A 27,904-nucleotide genomic window follows, 5' to 3' on the forward strand; every position below is an offset into this window, starting at 1 on the left:
CAAACTTTGTAATCAAAGTCTGGCATTCTCTGGGTTTATGGTGCTTTCAAGACAACTGGGAACTCGAAGAAAGAAAAAAAGGTTGAATCATAATGACGTCAGTGATCTTCAGGTCGTAGCGCTAGAAAGAGGCCCGAGTTCCCGATTTACAATTCCGAGGTGATGAAAGTTCAAAACGTATTTTCCCAGTCGTAGCTCATTTTCCCCCGAGTTCCCAGTTGTCTTGAGCTCACTAAAGTCAGATTTTGTAGTTCCGAGTTAACAGTTGTTTTGAGCGTGGCACAAATCATGCTTCATTGACAGCATGGCCAATGTTGAATGTTTATCATTTTAAACTAGGAAAAGAGACCCTTAATCTTAGACTTGGGACCACACAGCCACTCCACTAAATAGCAGGCTAATGATTGCTTTGTAATGCTTGCAGTTAGCCACTTATTCCTTCCAAAGCACTCATTGTTGAATTTGCGATTTCCAACTTGTTGTGTAATGTTTATGTCCAATAGCCGATGAGAACCAATACGTTTTATCTATAATTTCTCTTCATTATTTCTCTTCATATGACAAGGATTAAAAAGGATTTGCCAGTAGATTGTCGACTTGATACATGATGATGACTGCTAGCTAAGATTTCGAAAGTATGATGTTGACATGATCAGTCCAATCAAAGCTACTATAGATATAATGTGATTTAACGTCATTATCTCTGTGGTCAATGACCTTGAGCCTTCTTGGATGGCCACTTCTAATGTAACTCTATGGCAGCCTCCAAGGGGCTTGAATTTTCTAGCTCTACCCTTAGACTTGGTGGTGACGTAGTGTCCCAATGAGTGACAGAACACTGAGCGACAGAACACTTGCGCCACCACCACAGAAAGCACTGAGCTAGGCTGAAACTCCTGCATTTTGGAGCTGCCTTACTCAAGAAAACAAAAGAGACCATGTTTGTATGAGGTTTTATTAACTCAATTATATATATATATTTTTAACATTGTTTGCAAACAGATATGTAACACATATTAATGGAAAAACAACATGCAAAATAGGCAAGCCCCCAAAATATAATTAAATGTTGCTAAAAATGTGGGGCTCCGCCCTGAATGATGGGTTGCCACTGCAAGTCAGTAACCAGGTTCCTATCTAACCTTATGCGAATAAAATGCATGTAATAACAACCCTGATGGAAACAGAACATTTGTCAGTAGACTTTCCAAATGTCAACAAAACAAAATACGCTAGACAAGGCTGGATAGATTATTCCACTAAGCACGGACCGACGTCAATGTCTTCCGGCCATGTGTTTTTGGTGCGGTCCGGCCTTGATTTGACCCAAACATAGACGTCTATGTTTCACAAGTTTGGACAGCACAGTACTGCACAGTCCAGTAGAGAGCAGCACAGTACATGAAAGTAAAGTATAGTTCAGTACAGTAGAGTAGAATAGTCCAGTATAATGTACTGTATTGTACACTACTTTACTCTAATGTACACAAATGAATTAAACTCTACTGTACCGTACTGTACTCTACTGGCTCAAACTCTACCGTCCTGAACTGTGCTGTTGAAACTTGTGAAACATAGCCAAGACGTCTATAATTCGTTCAGATTTGGTCTGGTCCAGACCGAACAAATGTTTAGATTTTTGGGGGGGGCGGAGTACATTAGAATAATACCCAGCACGCTTTGAACATGTTTGTTTTTACTTTTACAGTTTGGTCATTCAGCAGGAGCTCTTATCCAGAGTGACATAGTCAGCGCATTCAACTAATGTAGATAAACAGCATCACAGTTAACAAGAAAAAAATATTTCTGTAACTGTTACCGAAAATGTTATTGAATACTGAACAAAAAGATAAAACAATCTCTACCATGGCTTATGGTAGAGAAATTAACATTAAATTATCTGGTAACAGCTCTGGTGGACATTCCTGCAGTCAGCATGCCAATTGCACGTTCCCTCAACATGAGACATCTGTGGCATTGTGTTGCGTGTGAAAACTGCACATTGTAGAGTGGCCTTTTATTGTCCACAGAACAAGGTGCAAGAGGTTTCTTTTCAGTGACTTTGTCTTGTCTCAGTTTTTCCTTTTCTCTTCATTCCGTTTTTGATGTATCCATTTTGTTTAAATGTGTTAACTTTGATCTCCAGCTGTATTATACTGATGTTTTGTATGTTCATGTAATTTATGTACAAATAATTGCTCACAACAAAATGTACATTTGTATCCATTTTTCCTCTGCTCTACAAATAAACATATTTGAAACAATATTTTATACAGAACAGCATGCCTATGCTGTTGAAAAGCATACAAACTCACCTGATCCATTGTGGAAGATATTGTTTCTTCAGAGTTTATTCACATGACAAAGAAGTAAGTAGGCTACATTTACTTTGTTAGTCACAGCCTTTAGATAAAGATTAGGGGGTTTCTGGGAAATAATTCCATGATCTCAAGTCTGATGCGCTCAAATAGCAGAGCAATCAAACGTTGATTTAGATATAAAAACTTGATTAAAGTTGTGACAAATAAGTGTCTCATAAAGGCTAATCTTACTTCAGAAAGATCCTGGATAAGATTTTACCGGATCTATAAGTCAAGAACACATTCAACAACAGCCCTTTCACTAAGAATCCTGTTGTCTGCCATCGTCTACTTTTACCTGACACCCACTTGGAACACGAACGTCTCAGAGTCCTGACGTTTTTATCGGGTGAAGATAAAGCATGAAAAGTGCTTGACCTTGTATGTAATTATGAGATGTATCCTTTATTCCAGTTTTACGAGTCGATTCATAATTTTTTAATAATAATTATATTTTGTAGAGCACATTTCCCACACTCAATGCACTTATATTAAAACAGATATATTTTTTAAGTATACTAAACAATTAAGGTGATAAGCTGACATTGTTGAGAAGATAATGGGTTGAATTTATTGATCAATTGAATACATACCTACTATTGTTAAAACATTCTACATTATAACAAATTAATTGATAATGGGAGTACATGAAAGATACAACCCCCTCCCTCCCCACTCACTCACCCAAATAACCCCCACTCCACACACACAGTTCACTATGACATGGTCTATGACATTGAAACAGGTCAGTATGATGTTGATGAGCCCATACAGCCGGTTTCCGAGACAACGCTTAATACTAGTTCAGGGCAGGCCAGCCCCAGAAGAGACCCTTCTTATCAACTGTAAGCCAGAATGTCCTCTGTGTTACCTTCTGTGTTATTCTCCAACCCCATTGTCAGACCTCTGACAAGCAGAGGTTCTGTTGTCTTTACAGGTCTGTAGATATGATATCCGATTGGAGGTTAGCTTTACAAAAAGCTAAAAGAAACACTCTTTAATAAAGAGCATTGAGGAAGTGAATAAGTTTCCTTTAATGGTGAACAACTCAGATTTTGAATTCAAACAACTCTGACATTATAAAAGGTCTTACATTCATTGCCTCTCTCTTTTTTGGTTCCTGAACTGCTGTGGTGAGATACTCTCTCAATTTCTTTCTCTCTCCCATGAGCTATGGGCCATGGTTTCTTTGTCTCCCTCTTTCTCTCTCTGACCATGCCTAGAAGAATGTCTTGTAACACTAACTATAGTCTCTTGCATATTGCCATTTATCTTATGGAGTCAGATAACTAATTTAATGTTTTGTTGTTGTTGTGGTCTTATTACGAGTCGCATGTGAGGTATATATAATATATGCATATATGATAAATATTACCCCACTACACTAGCCCTAAACTAAAAAAACAAGCTCAATGGAGAATCTCTATTAAATTATTTTTTAAATTATAATCTGTGTCCGGGAAACTGCCCCATAGTGTCCACAGTGTTGAGCAGTGTTTTTCAAACCTCTCCTTGGACACTCCCAGACGTTTCACAACTTTGTTGTATTCCTGAACTAGCTCACCTGATTCACCTAGTCAAAGGCTTGATGATTAGTTGACTAGTTGAATCAGATGTGCTAGTTCTGGAATAGATCAAATACACGAAACGTCCCTGAGGAGAGGTTTGACAACCACTGGTGCAGAAAACAGGTCAATAAGGGGGTTTAGTAGTAGAAGGTGCTGTGTGTAGTGGGTAGCCAGTGTTCACATAGAACACTGGTGATGTGGTTTCAGAACTTGGTGTGGCTGAGGAGTCCGGCAGCTGAGTTTTGGACCATTTAGAACTTACAGAAGGTACCGGAACAGACGCCGGAGAGGAGAGGGTTGGAAGAGGACACATTCCTCCTCTGGCGTGGGCTTTCTGGTGACTTTTTAGGTGCCCTGATTGAGCGAAGCTCTTCTCGCATAGATTACATCCGTAGGGCTTCTCTCCCGTGTGTGTTCGTTGATGATTGGCCAGGGTGGCTGATTGAGTGAATCTTTCGCTACACTGATCGCAGCCATACGGTTTGGCTCCTGTGTGTGTGCGCTGGTGGCTCGTCAGCTGTCCAGACTGAACAAAACTCTTCCCGCACAGATCACAGCTGTAGGGTTTCTCTCCGGTGTGTGTTTTGCGGTGGCTCGCCAGGGCTCCGGCCCGCGTGAAGCTCTTGCCACATTCATCACAGAGGTGAGGCTTCTCTCCAGTGTGAGTCCTCTGGTGGCGTCTCAGGTGGCTAGAGGTAATGAACCTCTTCTCACACTGATCGCAGGCGTAGGGCTTCTCTCCTGTGTGTGTCCTCTGGTGGATCGTCAGAGATCCCGACTGAGCGAACCTCTCCCCACACTGATCACAGCTGTAAGGCTTCTCCCCAGTATGGGTTCTCTGATGATTTGACAGGGTGCCAGATTCAGAGAAACACTTGCCACACTGCTCGCAACAGTAAGGCTTCTCACCAGTGTGGGATCTTTGATGGGAGTTTAAGTGGGCCCAGTTAATGAAGCTCTTTCCACATTCGCAGATGAAAGGTTTCTCTCCGCTGTGGGTTTTCTGGTGGAGTCTCAGGGCGCTCGAGTGGGAGAAATTCTTCCCGCAGTCTGAGCAGTGGTAGGGCTTCTCTCCCGTGTGGACTCTCTGGTGGGATTTCAAGTGTGCCGACGTGACGAAACGTTTCGGACACTCCAAACAAGAGAATGGCAGCTCGCCGGTGTGCCTTCGCATGCGGTGTAGCTTCAGGGCGTTCGATTGGCCAAACCTCTTCCCACAGTCGGAACAGCGGTAGGGCTTTTCACCGGTGTGCGTTCGCATGTGTGATATCAGATAAGACGAGCAGTAGAAACTGTTCTCGCACTGCGTACAGTGGTAAGGCTTCTCTCCGGTGTGCGTGTGCTGATGGACAGTCAAATGACTTTTGTGACTGAAGCTTTTGCCACAGTCTGAGCAGCAGTGGGGTTTCTTCACTGTGCGTTTCGGCTGGCGTTTTTTAACATTCTTCTCTGCTGCCTCAATCAAATCTTCTTCTTCCTCCTCCTCCTCTTCTCCTCCTTTCACCGTTCCACTCAGCCCCGGTGTTTTCCTGCTTTCGAGTCCAAGTGAAGCACTACCCGGGGACTCTGGGAAGGGGGACAGGCGAGGGTTGTTCTGGTAACTATAAAGATTCCCTCCATCCTCTTTACGTTCTGCATCGCAGCTTCCTTGTGCCCCGTCGTCCACATGCGCTGACGCTGATTGTCTGGAGGCTACAACCCCGGCATCCTGTATCCTTTTGATGTCCTCTTTCAGTTGGAGTAACCATGACATTCCCCGATCCTCAGATTTCATTAAATCCTCATTTTCCCATGTTTCCTCCATGATTTTACGCCGTAGTGCTCTTTGATTCTTTCCTTTCATTTCGGATCCATCCTTGCCACCTATTCCACTGCGTTCACAAAGGGAGCGTAAATTGTCCTCTGTTAAAGTCCATAAACTCTCTTCGATTTCATCCATCAACGTTTCTCTTTCACGATTCATATTGTCCTGCTCACGCGGTATCAGAAACGATGAAGTTGTTGAACAGCTGAAATTCGTTCGGTGCTCTCTAGTAAGCTACTCCAAGGTCTTTCACTCGTTGTCCTCTGTTCCTGAAGAATAAAATAATTTGATACTCCTTTAATTACCATTAAATAAATACTTTGTCAAGGGCTCAACTGCAGGTGATTGTTAGACAAGATACCCCTTAGACGTGTGTTGATCTGATCTTAAAGCTAAGCAATATAGCCTAGTAGCTCTACTACTGTACTCTATCTCGCCCTTCGAAAGGCCAGGCTGGTGGAATTATTGCTGCATTGCAAACAGACTCCTATCCAATCCTCTCAGTTCTAGCTACATAGCTAAGTGCATAAGGAGCTATGGGTTCATTCGGGATTCAATGTAGGGTTCGAGCTAGATATCGGTTATAAACGTTGGTAGCTATAGCTACCCGGACCCATTGTCGGTAGTTATAACTAGCTAGGTAACGTTAGCTGGATAGCTAGCCAGCCTAGCTAGCAATTATCTCTACGACTATATTGCGTGGCATTAAAATATTATCACCTTATTTTCGCTTAGTGGTTCTTCTGTGCGTCCAAATAAAGTTGTCTTGTTGCTCAAGTTTTTGCGTTTTACATTGTATATTGAGAGAAAAATACAGTTGCAGTCTTGATGAATCGACGATAAGGCAACAACTTCCTGTTTGTCTGCGCTCTCAGGCCAGAGCAATCGAATGTCGACGTAGATCTCCAGTCTAAACATCCGCTATAGAAGTCGAGGTGAGTAACAGCTAGCTGGCTAGTTAACTCATTTTGTTTTAACGGGCAATTAAATGTACGCAGCTATATTGAAAAGGTGCTCACCCAAGCTAGCACTATATACCAGAACGCTAGGTGGCTAATGCTACGAAAAGGACGGGTCAGTTTCGGCGAGAGCTAGCTCAGTTAGCTAATATTGTGTAGCATCACCACTATAAATCTTGTTTAGCGTCTTTTCTCTCCTTGTGTCTATGATAATACAATCACATGTAAACTAGAGTGTGACGGTCAAAAACCTGCATTTATAACACTGTGAATCTTTGAGACTAGCCGATCTACGCCCCCTGTTTAATGAGGCGAGGTCCTCTGGTAAATAACTAGCACTAAGCAATTGCACAACAGGTTCTCATCAGGGGTGGATCATGAGAATTCATGCTGCAAAAACAATTTATTTTCGTTTTTTGTGCATTCTCAAATGCACAATAATCACCCCCAGCTTACAGTTGGCTCATTCATCTCCTCTCCCCTATAACTATTCCCCGGGTTGTTGCTGTAAATGAGAATGTGTTCTCACTCAATTTACCAGGTAAAATAAAAATAAATACATTTTTGTAGTATGCCTATAAGACAATGACCAAGGTTAGAGACAGTTGCTGACAATTTGCTTTAATCAACAAACAAGACATCCTAATGTGATTCGTCACCGGTCTCTAACAGTGAAATGCTTACTTACGGGGTCCTATAAAAATAGTGACACAAGGAATAAATACAGTGAATAACATTAACATGGCTATATACAGGGAGTACCAGTACCAAGTCGATGTGCAGGGATACCATGTAAATTATGTACAAGCCGCGGTCCTTGCAACGCAAGGGGAACAACTACTTCAAGGTCTCAGAGTGAGTGACGTCACCGATTGAAACGCTATTAGCGCGCACCACTGCTAACGAGCTAGCCATTTCACATCGGTTACATGTGTATAGTCAGTGAAAGGGAGTTAGTTAAAAAAAAAAAAAAACACAGTCAATGCAAGTAGTCCTTATTAGCAGCCTTGACAGTGTCCAGGCCGTGTCCACAGAAGACCGGTTCTAGGTGGAATAAGAGCATTGCTATAAAACAACTGAATGCATGCCATCACCACTCCCATCCTTCCAGGGCACACCAACCTACACCAGCAAGGGGATCCCCTGACTGAACTGATGGCCAAACATTTATACCTGATGCCACGCCCTTAATTAACAATAAGGCACACCTGTGGCCATGAGGCTGTGGTTTAAGAGTGTTGTCCCAAACTGGGTCCTGGGGCCCCCCGGGTGCAGGTTTTGGTTTTGCCCTAGCACAAATACTTGAATCAGCTGTGTAGTGCCAGGGCAAAAAAATCTAAACGTGCCCCCATGGGGGACCCAGTTGGGAAAGCCTGTGTTAAATAACCTCACATCATTGTGTGTACGTGTCATTGAACCCACAGATAATCATGGATCTACACTAGAATACACAATTACAAGCCCAAAAGCAGAGCAGGATTCAGAAATGGATTTTGTCGAGAATCCCGGGTCTGAGTCAGAATCAGACTACCTTCCTAGTCCCACTGCCCCAGAACCTGAACCCAGTGTGACTGTGAAGGAAGAGGAGGGAGATAGTGACATGGCTGACCCAGGTGAGTCCATGTTGCGTGAAGTTGGCCCTAGACGCTGATCTTGGGTCAGTTTTGCATTTCTCCCACCAATGAGAGAGGCTTGGGGGAGATTAGGCTAATCCTAGATCTGTACCTATGGGAGAGAGAGGTTAGTAGTGTAAAAAATATAAAGCAGTGAACAAAATGATTATGAATGGAATACTATGAAAAAAAGAGTTGGATCCGGGACTGATCAAAGATAACAGTAGAGGCACCTAGAGGTAAACCTAACCACTTGGCCTCCCGAGTGGCGCAGCGATCTAAGGCACTGCATCTCAGTGCTAGAGGCGTCACTACAGACACCCTGGTTTGAATCCAGGCTGTATCACAACCGGCCGTGATTGGGATTCCCATTGGGCGGCAGACAATTGGCCCAGCTTCGTCTGGGTTTGGCCGGTGTAGGCCGTCATTGTAAATAAGAATTTGTTCATAACTGACTTAAATAAATAAATAATCAGCGCATTATGTTGACTTAGGGAGAATCCCAACTAGAGGTAGGCCTAACCAGATTATTATGTTGCCTTAGGGAGAATCCCACCTAGAGGTAGGCCTAACCAGAGCATTATGTTGACTTAGGGAGAATCTCAATTGCATTTCCTTGATTCCTCACATCCTCTCTCCTTCTGAAAAATTATCGGATGTAAAGGTCAGAGGGGAGGGACCTCTGACCTCATCCAATGGGTTTTGAGAAAGAAGCAAGGAGGACACAAGGAATCAAGCAAATTAAACTGAGATTCTCCCTTACTTATTCCCTTCAGTTCCTATTGGAACATAGGGCCCCAACGGTGCATCTCCACCATTACAGTATTAGCTGGCAATTAATTATATTGGTTTGGTTATTTCAGACCACCTCCCAGGTCTCACCGTGGCAGAAAGACCCAGATTTAATATGATTATCAAAGAAGAGGAGGAGGAAGATGATGAAGCAGAAGCGGAGGAAGATGAAATGGTTTACCCAGGTAAGTCCAGAGGCCTGTTCAGAGGATGTAAGTTCGGATCAGGTAGAAATCTATGGTGTCGAACAGAAATGATTGCCTGTCAGATTGAATAAGCAGGGGTATTCAACTCTTACCCTACGAGGTCCGGAGCCTGCTGGTCTTCTGTTCTACCGGATAATTCAGCAGCCCTGGTTAGAGGGGGAAAATGAAAACAAGCAGTTGAACTGGCTTCGAGGTCCAGAGTTGACCTTGAGAGGGAATAGGGAATCACGTCAGCTCCTTTCATTCCATTTCTATCTGCAATGTTCAGATTGTTTTATGTCACTGAATCCACCCGTTGTAGGTGGGCCTGTGGGGTGTCGGGAGAAAGTTAGTGTCATAATAATGTTCATATCACAACAACATCATGATCTGCCCGATACAGTGTGATTTGTGACGAAGGAAGGAAGGGTTGCTAGGATACCCAATAGTAGGTTTCTATAGATAGGCGCTCTTTGGTAGAGCGGTTAGATAGGCGCTCTTTGGTAGAGCGGTTAGATAGGCGCTCTTTGGTAGAGCGGATCATTTGTCATCAAAGAAACAAGAAGGACCAAAGCACTCTTTATATCATTAAAATGCATTTATTGTTACGGCATGTTCAATAGAACAAAGATGTAAAACCTTGGCGTGTTTTGGCAGCATGGCCATCGTCAGGGAGTCCAAAGATACGATGACAGCACAGGAGGTTGGTGCCACCTTAATTGGGGAGGATGGGCTCATGGTAATTGCTGGAGCAGAATCAGTGGAATGGTATCAAATACATCAAACACATGGCTTCTATGTGTTTGATGCCATTCCATTGGCTCAGTTCCAGCCATTATTATGAGCCGTACTCCCATCAGCAGCCTCCACTGAATGACAGTGGGATTCGTCAGTTAGATTTTCCCATATTTTCCATGCAATGTTCGTTGAAATACAAACAGCAAGGTGCTGTCTGCAATAAAAAAAAAAACTGTTAGATTTTATTGAAATGGATAACACGATTAAAGACAAACGCACAGCTGTACAAATAGCTGTTAATGATGATGGCATATTCAATGAACTGATGAAAACTAACCAAGCGCTCCAGGACAAGTTGTCTACAGAAATAAAGGAACTTAAAATCAAGAAATTCAACCAAGACAAAAAAGACAAGGCCGAGGATAAAGTCTACTTCTGGAGAAACCCTGACAGAGGAGGTCCTGCTCCTCCTCTCCATGGCAGACGCAGGAGGGATGACGCTTACTTCCATCCACCCCCGTCTGACCAACAGTCTACAACCAGCGCCTCATCGGCTTCCAGTGGCAGTTTTTTTATTCAACGAGAGACTGGGCCGACGGAAGGGCGGTGGTGGCTGCAGGCACGCGCATCGACGAGATGCCGCACCCAACGGGGTAAGAAGAAAAGACTATCAGAGACAGAGGAGACCGTTCACACGGTCCCAGAACCCACGGGACTGAGTGTCTTTAATTTATCAAGCAAGATATTGAGCCCTGCCCATGTCTCTTTGCTTAATAAAGGGTTATCTTTTGTGCCTACAACCCAGTGCAACGATTTTGATGTTAAGGTAGACATGTTTAAGTTTTTTAGAAACATCCGTTTAAGGGAATACTTTAGCTCCCCTAATCCTGACACTTCTATTGAACCAGTAGGTTACTTACCTGCACATACTCCGACTCCTTTTAGAAGCAAGAGTTATTTTGTACCTCCAGCCAATCACAGTCACTCTATTGAAACGTATTGCAGACTTGTTGAAAAGATGTTGCTCATCTCCTTAACAAACAGGAGTCCACATCTTTCCATCATTTACATCAGGATGAAAAACAAGTTTGCTTGATTTACAATCCGATACGTCAGTCCTTATTCGTCCTGCTGATAAGGGTGGGTCGGTTGTACAATCCGATACGTCAGTCCTTATTCGTCCTGCTGATAAGGGTGGGTCGGTTGTACAATCCGATACATTTACATTACATTACATTTAAGTCATTTAGCAGACGCTCTTATCCAGAGCGACTTACAAAATGGTGCATTCACCTTATGATATCCAGTGGAAAGACCACTTTACAATAGTGCATCTAAATCTTTTAAGGGGGGGGGGGGGGGTTAGAAGGATTACTTTATCCTGTCCTGGCGTCGTGAGGGAGCTTGTTCCAACATTGGGGTGCCAGAGCAGCGAACAGTTTTGACTGGGCTGAGCGGGAACTGTGCTTCCTCAGAGGTAGGGGGGCCAGTAGGCCAGTGGTGGATGAACGCAGTGCCCTTGTTTGGGTGTAGGGCCTGATCAGAGCCTGAAGGTATGGAGGTGCCGTTCCCTTCACAGCTCCGTAGGCAATCACCATGGTCTTGTAGCGGATGCGAGCTTCAACTGGAAGCCAGTGGAGAGAGCGGAGGAGCGGGGTGACGTGAGAGAACTTGGGAAGGTTGAACACCAGACGGGCTGCGGCGTTCTGGATGAGTTGTAGGGGTTTAATGGCACAGGCAGGGAGCCCAGCCAACAGCGAGTTGCAGTAATCCAGACGGGAGATGACATGTGCCTGGATTAGGACCTGCGCCGCTTCCTGTGTGAGGCAGGGTCGTACTCTGCGAATGTTGTAGAGCATGAACCTACAGGATCGGGTCACCGCCTTGATGTTAGTGGAGAACGACAGGGTGTTGTCCAGGATCACGCCAAGGTTCTTAGCACTCTGGGAGGAGGACACAAGGGAGTTGTCAACCGTGATGGCGAGATCATGGAACGGGCAGTCCTTCCCCGGGAGGAAGAGCAGCTCCGTCTTGCCGAGGTTCAGCTTGAGCTGGTGATCCGTCATCCACACTGATATGTCTGACAGACATGCAGAGATGCGATTCGCCGCCTGGTTATCAGAAGGGGGAAAGGAGAAGATTAATTGTGTGTCGTCTGCATAGCAATGATAGGAGAGACCATGTGAGGATATGACAGAGCCAAGTGACTTGGTGTATAGCGAGAATAGGAGAGGGCCTAGAACAGAGCCCTGGGGGACACCAGTGGTGAGAGCGCATGGTGCGGAGACAGATTCTCGCCACGCCACCTGGTAGGAGCGACCTGTCAGGTAGGACGCAATCCAAGCGTGGGCCGCGCCGGAGATGCCCAACTCGGAGAGGGTGGAGAGGAGGATCTGATGGTTCACAGTATCAAAGGCAGCAGATAGGTCTAGAAGGATGAGAGCAGAGGAGAGAGAGTTAGCTTTAGCAGTGCGGAGAGCCTCCGTGACACAGAGAAGAGCAGTCTCAGTTGAATGCCCAGTCTTGAAACCTGACTGATTAGGATCAAGAAGGTCATTCTGAGAGAGATAGCAGGAGAGCTGGCCAAGGACGGCACGTTCAAGAGTTTTGGAGAGAAAAGAAAGAAGGGATACTGGTCTGTAGTTGTTGACATCGGAGGGATCGAGTGTAGGTTTTTTCAGAAGGGGTGCAACTCTCGCTCTCTTGAAGACGGAAGGGACGTAGCCAGCGGTCAAGGATGAGTTGATGAGCGAGGTGAGGAAGGGGAGAAGGTCTCCGGAAATGGTCTGGAGAAGAGAGGAGGGGATAGGGTCAAGTGGGCAGGTTGTTGGGCGGCCGGCCGTCACAAGACGCGAGATTTCATCTGGAGAGAGAGGGGAGAAAGAGGTCAAAGCACAGGGTAGGGCAGTGTGAGCAGGACCAGCGGTGTCGTTTGACTTAGCAAACGAGGATCGGATATCGTCAACCTTCTTTTCAAAATGGTTGACGAAGTCATCCGCAGAGAGGGAGGAGGGGGGGAGGGGGAGGAGGATTCAGGAGGGAGGAGAAGGTAGCAAAGAGCTTCCTAGGGTTAGAGGCAGATGCTTGGAATTTAGAGTGGTAGAAAGTGGCTTTAGCAGCAGAGACAGAAGAGGAGAATGTAGAGAGGAGTGAGTGAAAGGATGCCAGGTCCGCAGGGGAGGCGAGTTTTCCTCCATTTCCGCTCGGCTGCCCGGAGCCTTGTTCTGTGAGCTCGTAGTGAGTCGTCGAGCCACGGAGCAGGAGGGGAGGACCGAGCCGGCCTGGAGGATAGGGGACAGAGAAAATCAAAGGATGCAGAAAGGGAGGAGAGGAGGGTTGAGGAGGCAGAATCAGGAGATAGGTTGGAGAAGGTTTGAGCAGAGGGAAGAGATGATAGGATGGAAGAGGAGAGAGTAGCGGGAGAGAGAGAGCGAAGGTTGGGACGGCGCAATACCATCCGAGTAGGGGCAGAGTGAGAAGTGTTGGATGAGAGCAAGAGGGAAAAGGATACAAGGTAGTGGTCGGAGATTTGGAGGGGAGTTGCAATGAGATTAGTGGAAGAACAGCATCTAGTAAAGATGAGGTCAAGCGTATTGCATGCCTTGTGAGTAGGGGGGGAAGGTGAGAGGGTGAGGTCAAAAGAGGAGAGGAGTGGAAAGAAGGAGGCAGAGAGGAATGAGTCAAAGGTAGACGTGGGGAGGTTAAAGTCACCCAGAACTGTGAGAGGTGAGCCATCCTCAGGAAAGGAACTTATCAAGGCGTCAAGCTCATTGATGATCTCTCCAAGGGAACCTGGAGGGCGATAAATGATAAGGATGTTAAGCTTGAAAGGGCTGGTAACTGTGACAGCATGGAATTCAAATGAGGAGATAGACAGATGGGTCAGGGGAGAAAGAGAGAATGTCCACTTGGGAGAGATGAGGATTCCAGTGCCACCACCCCGCTGGCTTGATGCTCTAGGGGTATGCGAGAACACGTGGGCAGACGAAGAGAGAGCAGTAGGAGTAGCAGTGTTATCTGTGGTAATCCATGTTTCCGTCAGCGCCAGGAAGTCTAGGGACTGGAGGGTAGCATAGGCTGAGATGAACTCAGCCTTGTTGGCTGCAGACCGGCAGTTCCAGAGGCTGCCGGAGACCTGGAACTCCACGTGGGTCGTGCGCGCTGGGACCACCAGGTTAGAGTGGCAGCGGCCACGCGGTGTGAAGCGTTTGTATGGCCTGTGCAAAGAGGAGAGAACAGGGATAGACAGACATATAGTTGACAAGCTACAGAAGTGTTGTTTCTTGTATTATTGTCTCTTGTGTCTTTAGAGAACTGTTTCACTTTGATATCCTTTTTCTTCTGTCCAGATTTTCTCTTTCTTTTCTTCTGTTAACTAGATATTCTTTGTTGTTCTTCGTTAGCTAGCTAGCTTCTTCCAAAAGAGAGTACGATACGTCAGTCCTTATTCGTCCTGCTGATAAGGGTGGGTCGGTTGTACTCATGGATAGGACAGCTTATGTAAATGAGTGTCATGGACAACTACTTGACAACAGCTTTTACAAGAAACTCAGAAGTGATCCCACTTCCCAATTTCAGAATACTATCTTTACTGTCCTAGACGGGTATGTAAGTTCTGGTCAGACAACCAAAAAGAACACAACTTTTTGGCTATTCAACACCCCAAAATTGCCACTTTCTATACTTTGCCCGAAAGCTCCCCTCCTTTGTAAAGGACAACAGCAGTATGATCTCAGAACAACTCCCCTCCTTTGTAAAGGACACCAGCAGTATGATCTCAGAACAGCTCCCCTCCTTTGTAAAGGACACCAGCAGTATGGTCTCAGAACAGCTCCCCTCCTTTGTAAAGGACACCAGCAGTATGATCTCAGAACAGCTCCCCTCCTTTGTAAAGGACACCAGCAGTATGATCTCAGAACAGCTCCCCTCCTTTGTAAAGGACACCAGCAGTATGGTCTCAGAACAGCTCCCCTCCTTTGTAAAGGACACCAGCAGTATGATCTCAGAACAGCTCCCCTCCTTTGTAAAGGACACCAGCAGTATGATCTCAGAACAGCTCCCCTCCTTTGTAAAGGACACCAGCAGTATGATCTCTATCATTGAATCTCTTGATCCTCTCCCTGAGAATACTTTGTTAGTTACTTTTGATGTTGAGTCATTATACACAAATATTCCACACGAGGGCGGTATTGAAGCTATGGAACATTTTCTTCTGCAACGTGACCCGAATGAACTAACTTCCAGTGCCTGCATTATAACATTGGCTGAAATAGTACTCACACATAACTATTTAATGTTTCTAAATGACTTCTTTATTCAGACAAAGGGTACTGCTATGGGATCCCCCATGGCTCCTAACTATGCTAATTTGTATGTGGGTTACATGGAGAAACAGTCTATTTTTAATCCTCTCAAATGTTTTCTTGCCTAACATCATTATTTGGAAACGGTATATTGATGATATTTTTGTTCTATGGAGGGGTGATGCAAAACAGTTCCAGGCGTTTTATGCTTTTCTTAACTCCTATTCTGAACATTTGAGATTTACTATGCAATCTGATACACGTCAAATCAGTTTTCTTGATCTTCTGATCTTGTGTGAAGACAATGTTCTATACACTAATCTTTACAGGAAACTTACTGATCCTAACAGTTTGTTGAGGGCTGACAGTTGTCACCCACTTCCCTTGAAAAATTGTTTGCCCTACAGCCAATTCTGTCGAATCAAAAGAATTTGCATTAAACAATCAGATTTCGGCAGAAATATGGCTGAGACGCAAAGAAAATTCAAGTAGAGGGGGTACAAAAATGATCAGATTAATATTGCCATTGAGAAAATTCTAAACAAAACATGACCTTTTAAGGTCAGTCTCGCAAAAAGACGCATTCTTGCGTTCTAACTACCCACTATTCAAAGCGCTCTGAACAAATTAAGGGAATCGTTCACAAACATTGGCACATTCTAAAATCCGATGATAGTCTCGGTAATGTGTTTTCGGACCTTCTCTTGGTCGTATTCTCACAGGGCAGAAATCTCAGAGACCAATTGGTACACTCTGATTTACCACCCCAAGATATTCCAGAACAACGTCTATTTGCGCCCCTACTGGATGCCATTACAAATGGCACTTATAAATGTAGATCCTTCAAACACTCACAAACAGGGAAATCGATCCCTGTCAAAGGTGTTATTACGTGCTCCACTAAGGCAGTTATTTATCTTATAACTTGTCCTTGTGGTAAAAATTATGCGGGTAAAACAAAGCGCGAATTAAAAGTACGTATCTCAGAGCATCGTAGCACCATTAGGTGCAAAAAACTCGACTTACCCAGTTGCGGCCCACTTTTTGGAAGCAAACCACTCGATTTCGCCTCTGCATTATATTGGCATCGAACATGTCACCCTCCCTAGGAGAGGGGGTGACCTTGATAATTTATTGTTAAAACGAGAGGCTGCCTGGATCTTTAATTTAAAGACCCTTGCTCCCTTCGGTCTCAACGTAGACTTTGATCTGAAGCCATTCTTATGATTATTGTCACTTTGCCATTGTAATTGTTTGTAAGCTTGTGTAGTCTAAAATGAATCTATGATCGTATGCTATCCATTTGTTTTTTTATGCTGTTGTTTGTATGCCATTTTAATATTTGAGAATTAACCAATGATATTAGGCCACACTTGGCCATGATTACAGACACCTGTGTGTCTTTTGACACTATAAAAACGAGTCATCCCGCAGTGTTTGTGATAATTTTTATTTATTTTATTTATTTAATCTTTATTTAACCAGGGAGGCAAGTTGAGAACAAGTTCTCATTTACAATTGCGACCTGGCCAAGATAAAGCAAAGCAGTTTGACACATACAACAACAGAGTTACACATGGAGTAAAACAAACATACAGTCAATAATATGGTAGAAAAATAAGTCTATATACAAAGTGAGCAAATGAGGTGAGATAAGGGAGGTAAAGGCAAAAAAGTCCATGGTGGCAAAGTAAATACAATATAGCAAGTAAAACACTGAAATAGTAGATTTGCAGTGGAAGAAAGTGCAAAGTAGAAATATAAATAATGGGGTGCAAAGGAGCAAAATAAATAAATAAATACAGTAGGGGAAGAGGTTGTTGTTTGGCCTAAATTATAGATGGGCTATGTACCGGTGCAGTAATCTATGAGCTGCTCTGACAGCTGGTGCTTAAAGCTAGTGAGGCAGATAAGTGTTTCCAGTTTCAGAGATTTTTATAGTTCGTTCCAGTCATTGGCAGCAGAGAACTGGAAGGAGAGGCGGCCGAAGGAGGAATTGGCTTTGGTGGTGACCAGAGAGATATACCTGCTGGAGCGTGTGCTACAGATGGGTGCTGCTATGGTGACCAGCGAGCTGAGATAAGGGGGAACTTTACCTAGCAGGGTCTTGTAGATGACCTGGAGCCAGTGGGTTTGGTGACGAGTATGAAGCGAGGGCCAGCCAACAAGAGCGTACAGGTCGCAGTGGTGGGTAGTATATGGGGCTTTGGTGACAAAACGAATGGCACTGTGATAGACTGCATCCAATTGATTGAGTAGGGTATTGGAGGCTATTTTGTAAATGACATGGCCGAAGTCGAGGATCGGTAGGATGTTCAGTTTTACGAGGGTATGTTTGGCAGCATGAGTGAAAGATGCTTTGTTGCGAAATAGGAAGCCAATTCTAGATTTAACTTTGGATGGAGATGTTTGATGCGAGTCTGGAAGGAGAGTTTACAGTCTAATCAGACACCTAGGTATTTGTAGTTGTCCACATATTCTAAGTCAGAACCGTCCAGAGTAGTGAGGCTGGACGGGCAGGCAGGTGCAGGCAGCGATCGGTTGAAGAGCATGCACTATACCCTGATGAAGACAGCTTGGCTGTCGAAACGTTGGTAATTCAATTTTTGCATCTGAGCTCCTAGAGTGTGCGGCTCTCCTTTATTTTCATGATATAATATACTAGCCTAAACAATATAATACTGACAAAAGCACATACAATGCCTTCGGAAAGTATTCAGACCCCTTGACTTTTTCCAAATTTTGTTAGGTTACAGCCTTATTCTAAAATGTATTAAACTCTTTTTTCCCCTCATCAATCTACACACAATGCCCCATAATGACAAAGAAAAAACTGTTTAAAAATTTAAAAAATTTAAATAATGATATCATATTTACATAATTATTCAAACCCTTCACTCAGTACTTTGTTGAAGCACCTTTGGCAGCGATTTACAGCCTTAAGTGTTCTTGGGTATGACGCTACAAGCTTAGCACACATGTATTTGGGGAGTTTCTCCCATTCTTCTCTGCAGATCTTCTCAAGCTCTGTCAGATTGGATGGGGAGCATTGCTGCACAGCTATTTTCCGGTCTCTCCAGAGATGTTCGATCGGGTTCAAGTCTGGGCTCTGGTTGGGCCACTCAAGGACATTCAGAGACTTGTCCCGAAGCCACTCCTCCGTTGTCTTGGCTGTGTGCTAAGGGTCGTTGTCCTGCTGGAAGGTGAAACTTCGCCCCAGTCTGAGGTCCTGAGCGCTCTGGAGCAGGTTTTCATTAAGGATCTCTCTGTACTTAGCGCTGTTCATCTTTGCCTCGATCCTGACTAGTCTCCCAGTCTCTGCCACTGAAAAACATCCCCATAGCATGATGCTGCCACCACCATGCTTCACCGTAAGGATGGTGCCAGGTTTCCTCCAGACGTGTTGCTTGGCATTCAGGCCAAAGAGTTCAATCTTGGTTTCATCAGGCCATAGAATCTTGTTTCTCATGGTCTAAGAGTCTTTAGGGGCCTTTTGGCAAACTCCAAGAGAGCTGTCATGTGCCTTTTACTGAAGAGTGGCTTCCGTCTGGCCACTCTACTATAAAGGCCGGATTGGTGGAGTGCTGCAGAGATGGTTGTCCTTCTGGAAGGTTCTTCCATCTCCACAGAGGAACTATAGAGCTCTGTCAGAGTGGCCCTTCTCCCCTGATTGTTCAGTTTGGCCGGGTGGCCAGCTCTAGTTAGAGTCTTGGTGGTTCCAAACTTCTTCAATTTAAGAATGATTGAGGCTACTGTGTTCTTGGGGACCTTTATTTCTGCAGACATTTTTTGGTACCCTTCCCCAGATCTGTGCCTCGACACAGTCTCGGAGCTCTACGGACAATTCCTTTGACCTCATGGCTTGGTTTTTGCTCTGACATGCACTGTCAACTGTGGGACATTATATAGACAGGTGTGTGCCTGTCCAAATCATGTCCAATCAATTGAATTTACCACAGGTGGACTCCAATCAAGATGTAGAAGCATCTCAAGGATGATCAATGGAAACAGGATGCACCTGAGCTCAATTTCAAGTCTCATAGCAAAGGGTCTGAATACTTATGTAAATAATGTATTTCTGTTTTTTATTTAATACATTTGCAAAAATGTATAACCCTGTTTTCGCTTTGTCACTATGGGGCATTGTGTGTAGATTGCTGAGGTTTTTATTTATTTGATCAATTTTAAGATAAGGCTGTAACATAACAAAATGTGGAAAAAGTCAAGGGGTCTTGTTGCTACATGTGATGTATTGTCTGTGCCCAATAATGTTTGTTCCATGTTTTGTGCTGCTACCATGTTGTGTTGCTACCATGTTGTTGTCATGTTGTGTTGCCATGTGTTGCTGCCATGCTGTGTTGTCTTAGGTCTCTCTTTATGTAGAGTTGTGGTGTCTTGGTGTGTTTTGACCTATATTTTTTTTAATGTTTAATCCCAGCCTAGGTCCCCGTAGGAGGCCTTTTGCCTGGGCCATCATTGTAAATAAGAATTTATTCTTAACTGACTTGCCTAGTTAAATAAAGGTAAAATAAAAATAAATAAATATTGATGACTTGAATGTCCCCCCCAAAAATGTCCACTGGCACTCAGCCAACCAAGGACAGTGAATATAATATAGACCTATCTGTTACACCTGACCCTTCTACCTGTTACACCTGACCCTCGTTACATTTAGCCCCACGACAGCTCTGATGGAAACAGGAAGTTTTGTTACAATTTTATAAATGCAGACAGATAATTTGTTCTTTCGACATGGTGGGATCTTTTTGTGTCGGTAAAGTTAACCTGTTGGGGCTAGGGGGCAGTATTTTCACGGCCGGATAAAAAACGTACCCCATTTAAACTGGTTACTACTCTTGCCCAGAAACGAGAATATGCATATAGTAGATTTGGATAGAAAACATTTGAACGTTTCTAAAACTGTTTGAATGGTGTCTGTGAGTATATCAGAACTCATATGGCAGGCCAAAACCTGAAAAGATTCCATGCAGGAAGTGCCCTGTCTAACAATTTGTTGTCCTTCTGTTGTATCTCTATCGATATTACAGCATCTGTGCTGTTACGTGACACTTTCTAAGGCTTCCATTGGCTCTCTAAAGCGTTCAGAAAGCGGAATGACGTCTCTCCTGTCTCTGGGCAAAGTATAGCAGCAGAGTTTGTAAGTGGCCTGCCTGGGGACAGTGAGACTGAGATGCGAGTTCACGAGACTTCTCCATTTTTTTCGTTCAGTCTTTGAATGAATACAACGTTGTCCGGTTGGAATATTATGCATTCTGATGAAGAACAGCAAAGGTAATCCAATTTTTCTAATAGTAATTCTGAGTTTAGGTTGCCCCAAACTTGGTGGGTGTCAAATTAGCTAGCCTGTGATGGCCGAGCTATGTACTCAGAATATTGCAAAATGTGCTTTCGCCGAAAAGCTATTTTAAAATCTGACATAGCGTTTGCATAAAGGAGTTCTGTATCTATAATTCTTAAAATAATTATGTATTTTGTCAATGTTTATCATGAGTAATTTAGTCAATTCACCGGAAGTTTGCGGTGGGTATGCTAGTTCTGAACATCACATGCTAATGTAAAAAGCTGTTTTTTGATATAAATATGAACTTCATTGAACAAAGCATGCATGTATTGTATAACATAATGTCCTAGGAGTGTCATCTGATGAAGATCATCAAATGTTAGTGCTGCATTTAGCTGTGGTTTTGGTTTTTGTGACATATATGCTTGCTTTGAAAATGGCTGTGTGATTATTTTTGGCAGTGTACTCTCCTGACAATCTAATGTTTTGCTTTCGCTGTAAAGCCTTTTTGAAATCGGACAATGTGGTTAGATTAACGAGAGTCTTGTCTTTAAAATGGTGTAAAATAGTCATATGTTTGAGAAATTGAAGTTATAGCATTTTTGAGGTATTTGTATTTCGCGCCACGCGATTCCACTGGCTGTTGAATAGAGTGGGACGCTAACGTCCCACTGGCCCAGAGAGGTTAATTATGTGATAAATGGCAATGGAAACGCCTTTATGCGCAAATATTTATATAATAACCATATCGTAGTAAACTTGGAGTCACGTGATGATATGGTGTGTGGTCCTCTCACTATGACTCAGGAAACCATGCAATTTATTAGGCTAGGTATGTTATGAACAGGGTGGTGAAAGTGCACGGTGATGAGCTTGATGCTCCTTTCCAATACATGTAGAGGGTCTTATCCTGGTGAATACTTGACTGCCGTTTGACAAATACAAATATTCTCGCTCTTATCCATAATAATTTAATCTTGTAGACTACCCTACTCACACAGTTTACCCGCACTGTATCTAGCTGTTGGCTAGAGCGCACATGCCAATTCCAGAGTAGACACATTTGCTATTTAACGCAACAGTTTTTGTTATTATCTACATTTTTCTCTCTTTAACAAGTGGATTATTTACAGTGTCCTACACTAATATTGGCACTCTGGGTAAATATGAGCAAAAAGGGCTTTGAGAAACATTTATTTGCGGTTTTCCTCTTGGTCTTTCATTCAAATTATTCACAAAAACCTTTAATTGAAGTAAAATAATAAAAATTCAAATGTGAAATTAATATTTTGCTCCGAAACGTGTGCCACAATTATTGGCACCCCTAGAAATTCTTATGAGTAAAATCTAACAGAAGTATATTGCCATTCATATGTTACATTTAAGTTAACCTGAGTGATTAGGAACACTTAAGTGGTAAGCCATGACTTCCTGTTTCACTGGGGTATAAATATGAGGAGGTGACACACCGGCCAAGTCCCCATAGTCATCCACCACTTATGGGAAAGACCCGAGAATACAGTAATGATGTGCGACAAAAGGTTGTTGAGCTGCACAAATCAGGAAATGGCTATAAGAAAATAGCTCAACGGTTGAACATGGCAATTTCCACTATCAGGGCAATAATTAAGAAGTTTAAAGCAACTGGAAATGTTAACAAATCGGCCTGGAAGAGGACGTGTTTCTAAATTGACCCGACGCACAGTGAGGAGGATGGTTCGAGTGGCCCAAAAATTTCCAATGATCACAGCTGGAGAATTGCAGACCTTAATTTGGTTTTGGGGTCAGAAAGTCTCAAATTACGATCAGACACCACCTACAGTGAGGGGGAAAAAGTATTTGATCCCCTGCTGATTTTGTACGTTTGCCCACTGACAAAGAAATGATCAGTCTATAATTTTAATGGTAGGTTTATTTGAACAGTGAGAGACAGAATAACAAAAAAAATCCTGAAAAACGCATGTCAAAAATGTTATAAATTGATTTGCATTTTAATGAGGGAAATAAGTATTTGACCCCCCTCTCAATCAGAAAGATTTCTGGCTCCCAGGTGTCTTTTATACAGGTAACGAGCTGAGATTAGGAGCACACTCTTAAAGGGAGTGCTCCTAATCTCAGTTTGTTACTTGTATAAAAGACACCTGTACACAGAAGCCATCAATCAATCAGATTCCAAACTCTCCACCATGGCCAAGACCAAAGAGCTCTCCAAGGATGTCAGGGACAAGATTGTAGACCTACACAAGGCTGGAATGGGCTACAAGTCCATCGCCAAGCAGCTTGGTGAGAAGGTGACAACAGTTGGTGCGATTATTCGCAAATGGAAGAAACACAAAAGAACTCTCAATCTCCCTTGGCCTGGGGCTCCATGCAAGATCTCACCTCGTGGAGTTGCAATGATCATGAGAACGGTGAGGAATCATCCCAGAACTACACGGGAGGATCTTGTCAAAGATCTCAAGACAGCTGGGACCATAGTCACCAAGAAAACAATTGGTAACACACTACGCTGTGAAGTACTGAAATCCTGCAGCGCCGCAAGGTCCCCCTGCTCAAGAAAGCACATATACATGCCCATCTGAAGTTTGCCAATGAACATCTGAATGATTCAAAGGACAACTGGGTGAAAGTGTTGTGGTCAGATGAGACCAAAATGGAGCTCTTTGACATCAACTCAACTCGCCGTGTTTGGAGGAGGAGGAATGCTGCCTATGACCCTAAGAACACCATGCCCACCGTCAAACGTGGAGGTGGAAACATGCTTTGGGGTGTATTTCTGCAAAGGGGACAGGACAACTTCACCGCATCAAAGGGACGATGGATGGGTATGTACCGTCAAATCTTGGGTGAGAACCTCCTTCCCTCAGCCCGGGCATTGAAAATGGGTCGTGGATGGGTATTCCAGCATGACAATGACCCAAAACACACGGCCAAGGCAACAAAGGAGTGGCTCAAGAAGAAGCACATTAAGGTCCTGGAGTAGCCTAGCCTGTCTCCAGACCTTAATCCCATAGAAAATCTGTGGAGGGAGCTGAAGGTTCGAGTTGCCAAACGTCAGCCTCGAAACCTTAATGACTTGGAGAAGATCTGCAAAGAGGAGCGGGACAAAATCCCTCCTGAGATGTGTGCAAACCTGGTGGCCAACTACAAGAAACGTCTGACCTCTGTGATTGCCAACAAGGATTTTGCCACCAAGTACTAAGTCATGTTTTGCAGAGGGGGTCAAATACTTATTTCCCTCATTAAAATGCAAATCATTTTATAACATTTTTGACATGCGTTTTTCTGGATTTTTTTGTTGTTATTCTGTCTCTCACTGTTCAAATAAACCTACCATTAAAATTATAGACTGATCATTTCTTTGTCAGTGGGCAAAGGTACAAAATCAGCAGGGGATCAAATACTTTTTCCCCTCACTGTACATAACCACAAGTTGTTTGAGAGAGTTGCCATAAAAAAGCCTTTGCTGTCATCAAACAAACTCAAGTGCCTACAATTTGCTAAAAGTTACTGGAACTTTCAGTGGGACTGAGTTCTATGGGTTTGGCGTAGACAGAAAGATATCCATGCAGAAAAGTACCTCATCCCACTGTGAAGTATGGTGGTGGATCTTTGATGTTGTGTGGCTGGTTTTCTTCCAAAGGCCTTGGACCACTTGTTAGGATACATATTATCATGGACTCCATCAAGTACCAGCAGATATTAAATAAAAACCTGACTGCCTCTGCTAGGAAGCTTAAACTGGGCCGTGGTTGGATCTTCCAACAGGACAATGATCGAAAGCACAACTCAAAATCAACACAAATTGTTCACTGACCACAGAATCAAGGTTTTACCATGGCCATACCAGTCTCCTGACCTAAACCCCATAGAAAACCTGTAGGATGAGCTGAAGAGGAGAGTCCATGAGCGTGGACCTCGAATCTGAATGATCTGGAGAGATTCTATATGGAGGAATGATCTCAGATGCCTTGCCATGTGTTCTTCAACCTCATTACACATTATAGGAGAAGACTCAGAGCTGTTATCTTGGCACAGGGAGGTTGCACAAAGTATTGAATGAAATGGTGGCAATAATTGTGGCACACATATTTGAGAATATTTGTTTTATGATAAGAATTGTATTTTTTCTTTCAATTATTTTACTTTAAAGGTTAGATTTGTGAATAATTTGAATGAAAGACCAAGAGGATAAACAATTCCTTTCTTTTTCACAGCCCGTTTTTCTCATATTTACCAAGGGTGCCAATATTAGTGGAGGGCACTATATCTCTAGGCTTTCCTACTTGTATTTTTTATTTTTTTAATTATAGATCTAACATTGGAATATATCTGCAACTTAAAAAAAAAAAATAGATCAACTTACCACAAAATCATTTTTGTTTAAGTATCTCAAAGTTGTGATGACAGAGGACATTTTTTGTTGAGCAAGAGCAGTGGGAAAATAATTTGGTGACATCTTATGGTCTTAATGTGAATTACAGGGGGCGGGGCCAGTTACCCCAGGTGGCCAGTTGTCCCCTGGTACCCAAGGGTCTCAGCTCCATCTGGCTCTCATTTGGATCATAGGTGGGACCCAGCCCAATTCAACCCCTGGTCATTTTGGAAGTAAACACTTTTTGCTTAGATGTTTCGTTGGGCTGGCCCTCATCTGCTGTGTAAACAAAGGATTCCCATAGTTTGAGTCCAGAGTCAGTTTTGTCAACAAGTTGTGGGCGTGGAGATACCGTTTTGTTAAAAGAAGCCATGCTGTTGGCATTCTCTCTCTCTCTCTCTCCGCTTCTCAAAAGTGGCTTGCGCGGTGTTAGGTGACTCCCCATCACATGCGCAAGTAGCCTAGCTAGCTACTGAGGCCGTGAGAAGATTCAGACACATTACTACTCAACCCTCTCAATCAGTACACACATGAAACACATGGCAAAAGTACCGAAAGGTCAAAAAATTCTAGTAACGAACCGTTTTTCATATAGTACAGAAGTTTCTGTACACCGTACAACATTACCCTCCTCTAGGAACAATAAAGTAATAATCTGTGCATAGCCGTGATTGAGTGGCAAAACTCCCGGGACCTCACATGTCTCGAGTGGGGAGTCATACCAGGGTTTAATCCCCTTTCACTGTTCTCCCCCCTGGATAGCAGGGTTTAATCCCCTTTCACTGTTCTCCCCCCTGGAGACCAGGGTTTAATCCCCTTTCTAAATTCTCCCCCCTGGAGACCAGGGTTTAATCCCCTTTCTAAATTCTCCCCACTGGAGACCAGGGTTTAATCCCCTTTCTAAATTCTCCCCACTGGAGACCAGGGTTAAATCCCCTTTCTAAAATTCTCCCCAATGGAGACCGGGGTTTAATCCCCTCTCCAGAACAGGGTTTAATCCCCTCTCCCTGTTCTCCCCAATGGAGACCAGGGTTTAATCCCCTCTCTCTCCCTGTTCTCCCCAATGGAGACCAGGGTTTAATCCCCACCCGCGACAATCCTTTCTCAGTGTTCTCCCCAGGTGCTTGTCAGTCTCCTCTTGCTGAACGGTCTTCAATAAAAATGAAGTATTTATCTATTTCTCTGTCTTATTCAATCTGTATAGGAGAGAGGATAAAGTCGGACCCAGACTATCTTCCAAAAGTGACCGTGGCAACAGGGAAACCACAACACCAGAAGAAGAAGGCCGCAAAGAAGCTTCATCCATGTCCTGACTGTGGGAAGACATTTGACAGACCATCACACCTAGAGAGACATGAGAATACCCACACCAGAATCAAGAAGCTGGCCCCCGACTACACTTGTTCTTACTGTGGCAAGATCTTCGCTAAACCGTCAAAGCTGGCTCGGCACGAGCGAGGACACACCGGAGAGAAACCCTACTCTTGCTGCAAGTGTGGGAAGTGCTTCGCCGAGCCGGGACACCGGAAGAGCCATGAGCTGACGCACAATGAAGAGAGACCGTACACCTGCGATGACTGCGGGATAGGCTTCTTCAACCAGTCCAAGCTGCAACGGCACCAACGCACACACACAGGTGAGAAACCGTACTGCTGCACCGAATGTGGGAAGACCTTTGCTCGATCAGGAGGCCTAAAGACTCACTGGCTAAGCCACACGGGAGAGAGACCATACCTCTGCTCCGACTGTGGGAAAAGCTTCTTCAGCTCTGGGGACCTGAAAGTCCACCACTTGACCCATACCGGAGAGAAACCACACTGCTGCTCCGTGTGCGGGAAGGGTTTCGCGCAGAGGGGGAACATGAGGGCTCATGAACGGTCTCACTCGGGGGAAAGGCCTTACAGCTGTGCTGACTGCGGGGCCAACTTCGCCCATTCTAACTATTTAAAGATACACCGGCGCATTCACACGGGAGAGAGACCCTTCCCTTGCCCCGTCTGCGGCAAGAGGTTTATTCTATCCGGGCACCTCGGAAGACACCAGAAAACACACATACCAAAAAACAACACTTAGGATAACACACACGGGACACACTCATGAGCTTACTGAAGTATATTTAATTTGCATATAATCATGAACTACAATGAAACGGCTGAAGAACAAAAAATAAAAGACATGGTAAAAGTCCTGAGAGAGTGAGGGTAAGGGAAGCTCCCCCGTGAAGCTCCGCCCTCAACACTCCTCTTTCCATACTTTGTTCCAAATGACTACCTGTTCCCTATATGGTGCACTACCGGGTCAAAGGTCAAACCTACATAGAGCAGAGGGTGCCCATTGGCCTGTTCCACTGTTTTAATCAAAACATTGTATAGAATTTATTTGGCAGGTTGTTGTGTGTGTGTGTGTGTGTGTGTGTGTGTGTGTGTGTGTGTGTGTGTGTGTGTGTGTGTGTGTGTGTGTGTGTGTGTGTATGTATATATGTTGTGTGTCTTTGTCCTGAACTTTTTGGGTGGTTTTCATAATGTGAGAGCTCTGGTAAGTAAGGTTTCTAATGTAGTTAGTTACCTGTAAACCACAGTTTCGGCCTCTCCTGGTAAGCAAAGTCTCTTCAGATCATTTAAGCACGACTTTTTCCACATTTTGTTATGTTACAGCCTTATTCTAAAATTGAATAAATTGTTCCCCCTCAATCTATACACAATACCCCATAATGACAAAGCAAAAAGGCCTGTCTCACAGTCCTGCTGCTGAAAAACATCCCCACAGCTTGATGCTGCCACCACCATGCTTCACCGTAGGGATGGTGCCAGGTTTCCTCCAGACGTGACGCTTGGTTTCATCAGACCAGATAATCTTGTTTTTCATGGTCTGAGAGTCCTTTAGGTGCCTTTTGGCAAACTCCAAG

General features: G+C 43.9%; 2 protein-coding genes across 2 annotated transcripts; one reads left to right on the forward strand and one right to left on the reverse strand.

The window, feature by feature from the left end:
• Positions 1-944: 944 nt before the first annotated feature.
• LOC106593438 (zinc finger protein 883) lies at positions 945-6,981 on the reverse strand. Its single transcript, XM_014184774.2, has 2 exons — positions 6,453-6,981; positions 945-6,001 (listed from the first exon to the last, which is right to left on the reverse strand). The coding sequence occupies exon 2, from the start codon at positions 5,889-5,891 to the stop codon at positions 4,053-4,055; it is 1,839 nt and encodes a 612-aa protein (XP_014040249.2). The 5' UTR covers positions 5,892-6,001; positions 6,453-6,981; the 3' UTR covers positions 945-4,052.
• Positions 6,663-27,830, forward strand: LOC106593468 (zinc finger protein 239). Its single transcript, XM_045690696.1, has 4 exons — positions 6,663-6,667; positions 8,116-8,304; positions 9,168-9,281; positions 26,204-27,830. Exons 2-4 carry the CDS (start codon positions 8,178-8,180, stop codon positions 27,070-27,072), a joined length of 1,110 nt encoding a protein of 369 aa, XP_045546652.1. The 5' UTR covers positions 6,663-6,667; positions 8,116-8,177; the 3' UTR covers positions 27,073-27,830.
• Positions 27,831-27,904: the final 74 nt, after the last annotated feature.

The sequence above is a fragment of the Salmo salar genome, chromosome ssa12 (assembly GCF_905237065.1).
Source record: "Salmo salar chromosome ssa12, Ssal_v3.1, whole genome shotgun sequence".
In the NCBI taxonomy this organism is placed as follows: domain Eukaryota; kingdom Metazoa; phylum Chordata; class Actinopteri; order Salmoniformes; family Salmonidae; genus Salmo; species Salmo salar.

What these genes read in the sequence shown, in the direction of transcription:
- LOC106593468 (XM_045690696.1), top strand. Translation starts at nt 8,178, where the DNA reads ATGGATTTTGTCGAGAATCCCGGGTCTGAGTCAGAATCAGACTACCTT. An exon ending in TAGTGACATGGCTGACCCAG is followed by an intron (nt 8,305 to 9,167) that starts GTGAGTCCATGT and finishes TGGTTATTTCAG; the next exon opens with ACCACCTCCCAGGTCTCACC. An exon ending in AGATGAAATGGTTTACCCAG is followed by an intron (nt 9,282 to 26,203) that starts GTAAGTCCAGAG and finishes CAATCTGTATAG; the next exon opens with GAGAGAGGATAAAGTCGGAC.
- LOC106593438 (XM_014184774.2), bottom strand. Translation starts at nt 5,891, where the DNA reads ATGAATCGTGAAAGAGAAACGTTGATGGATGAAATCGAAGAGAGTTTA.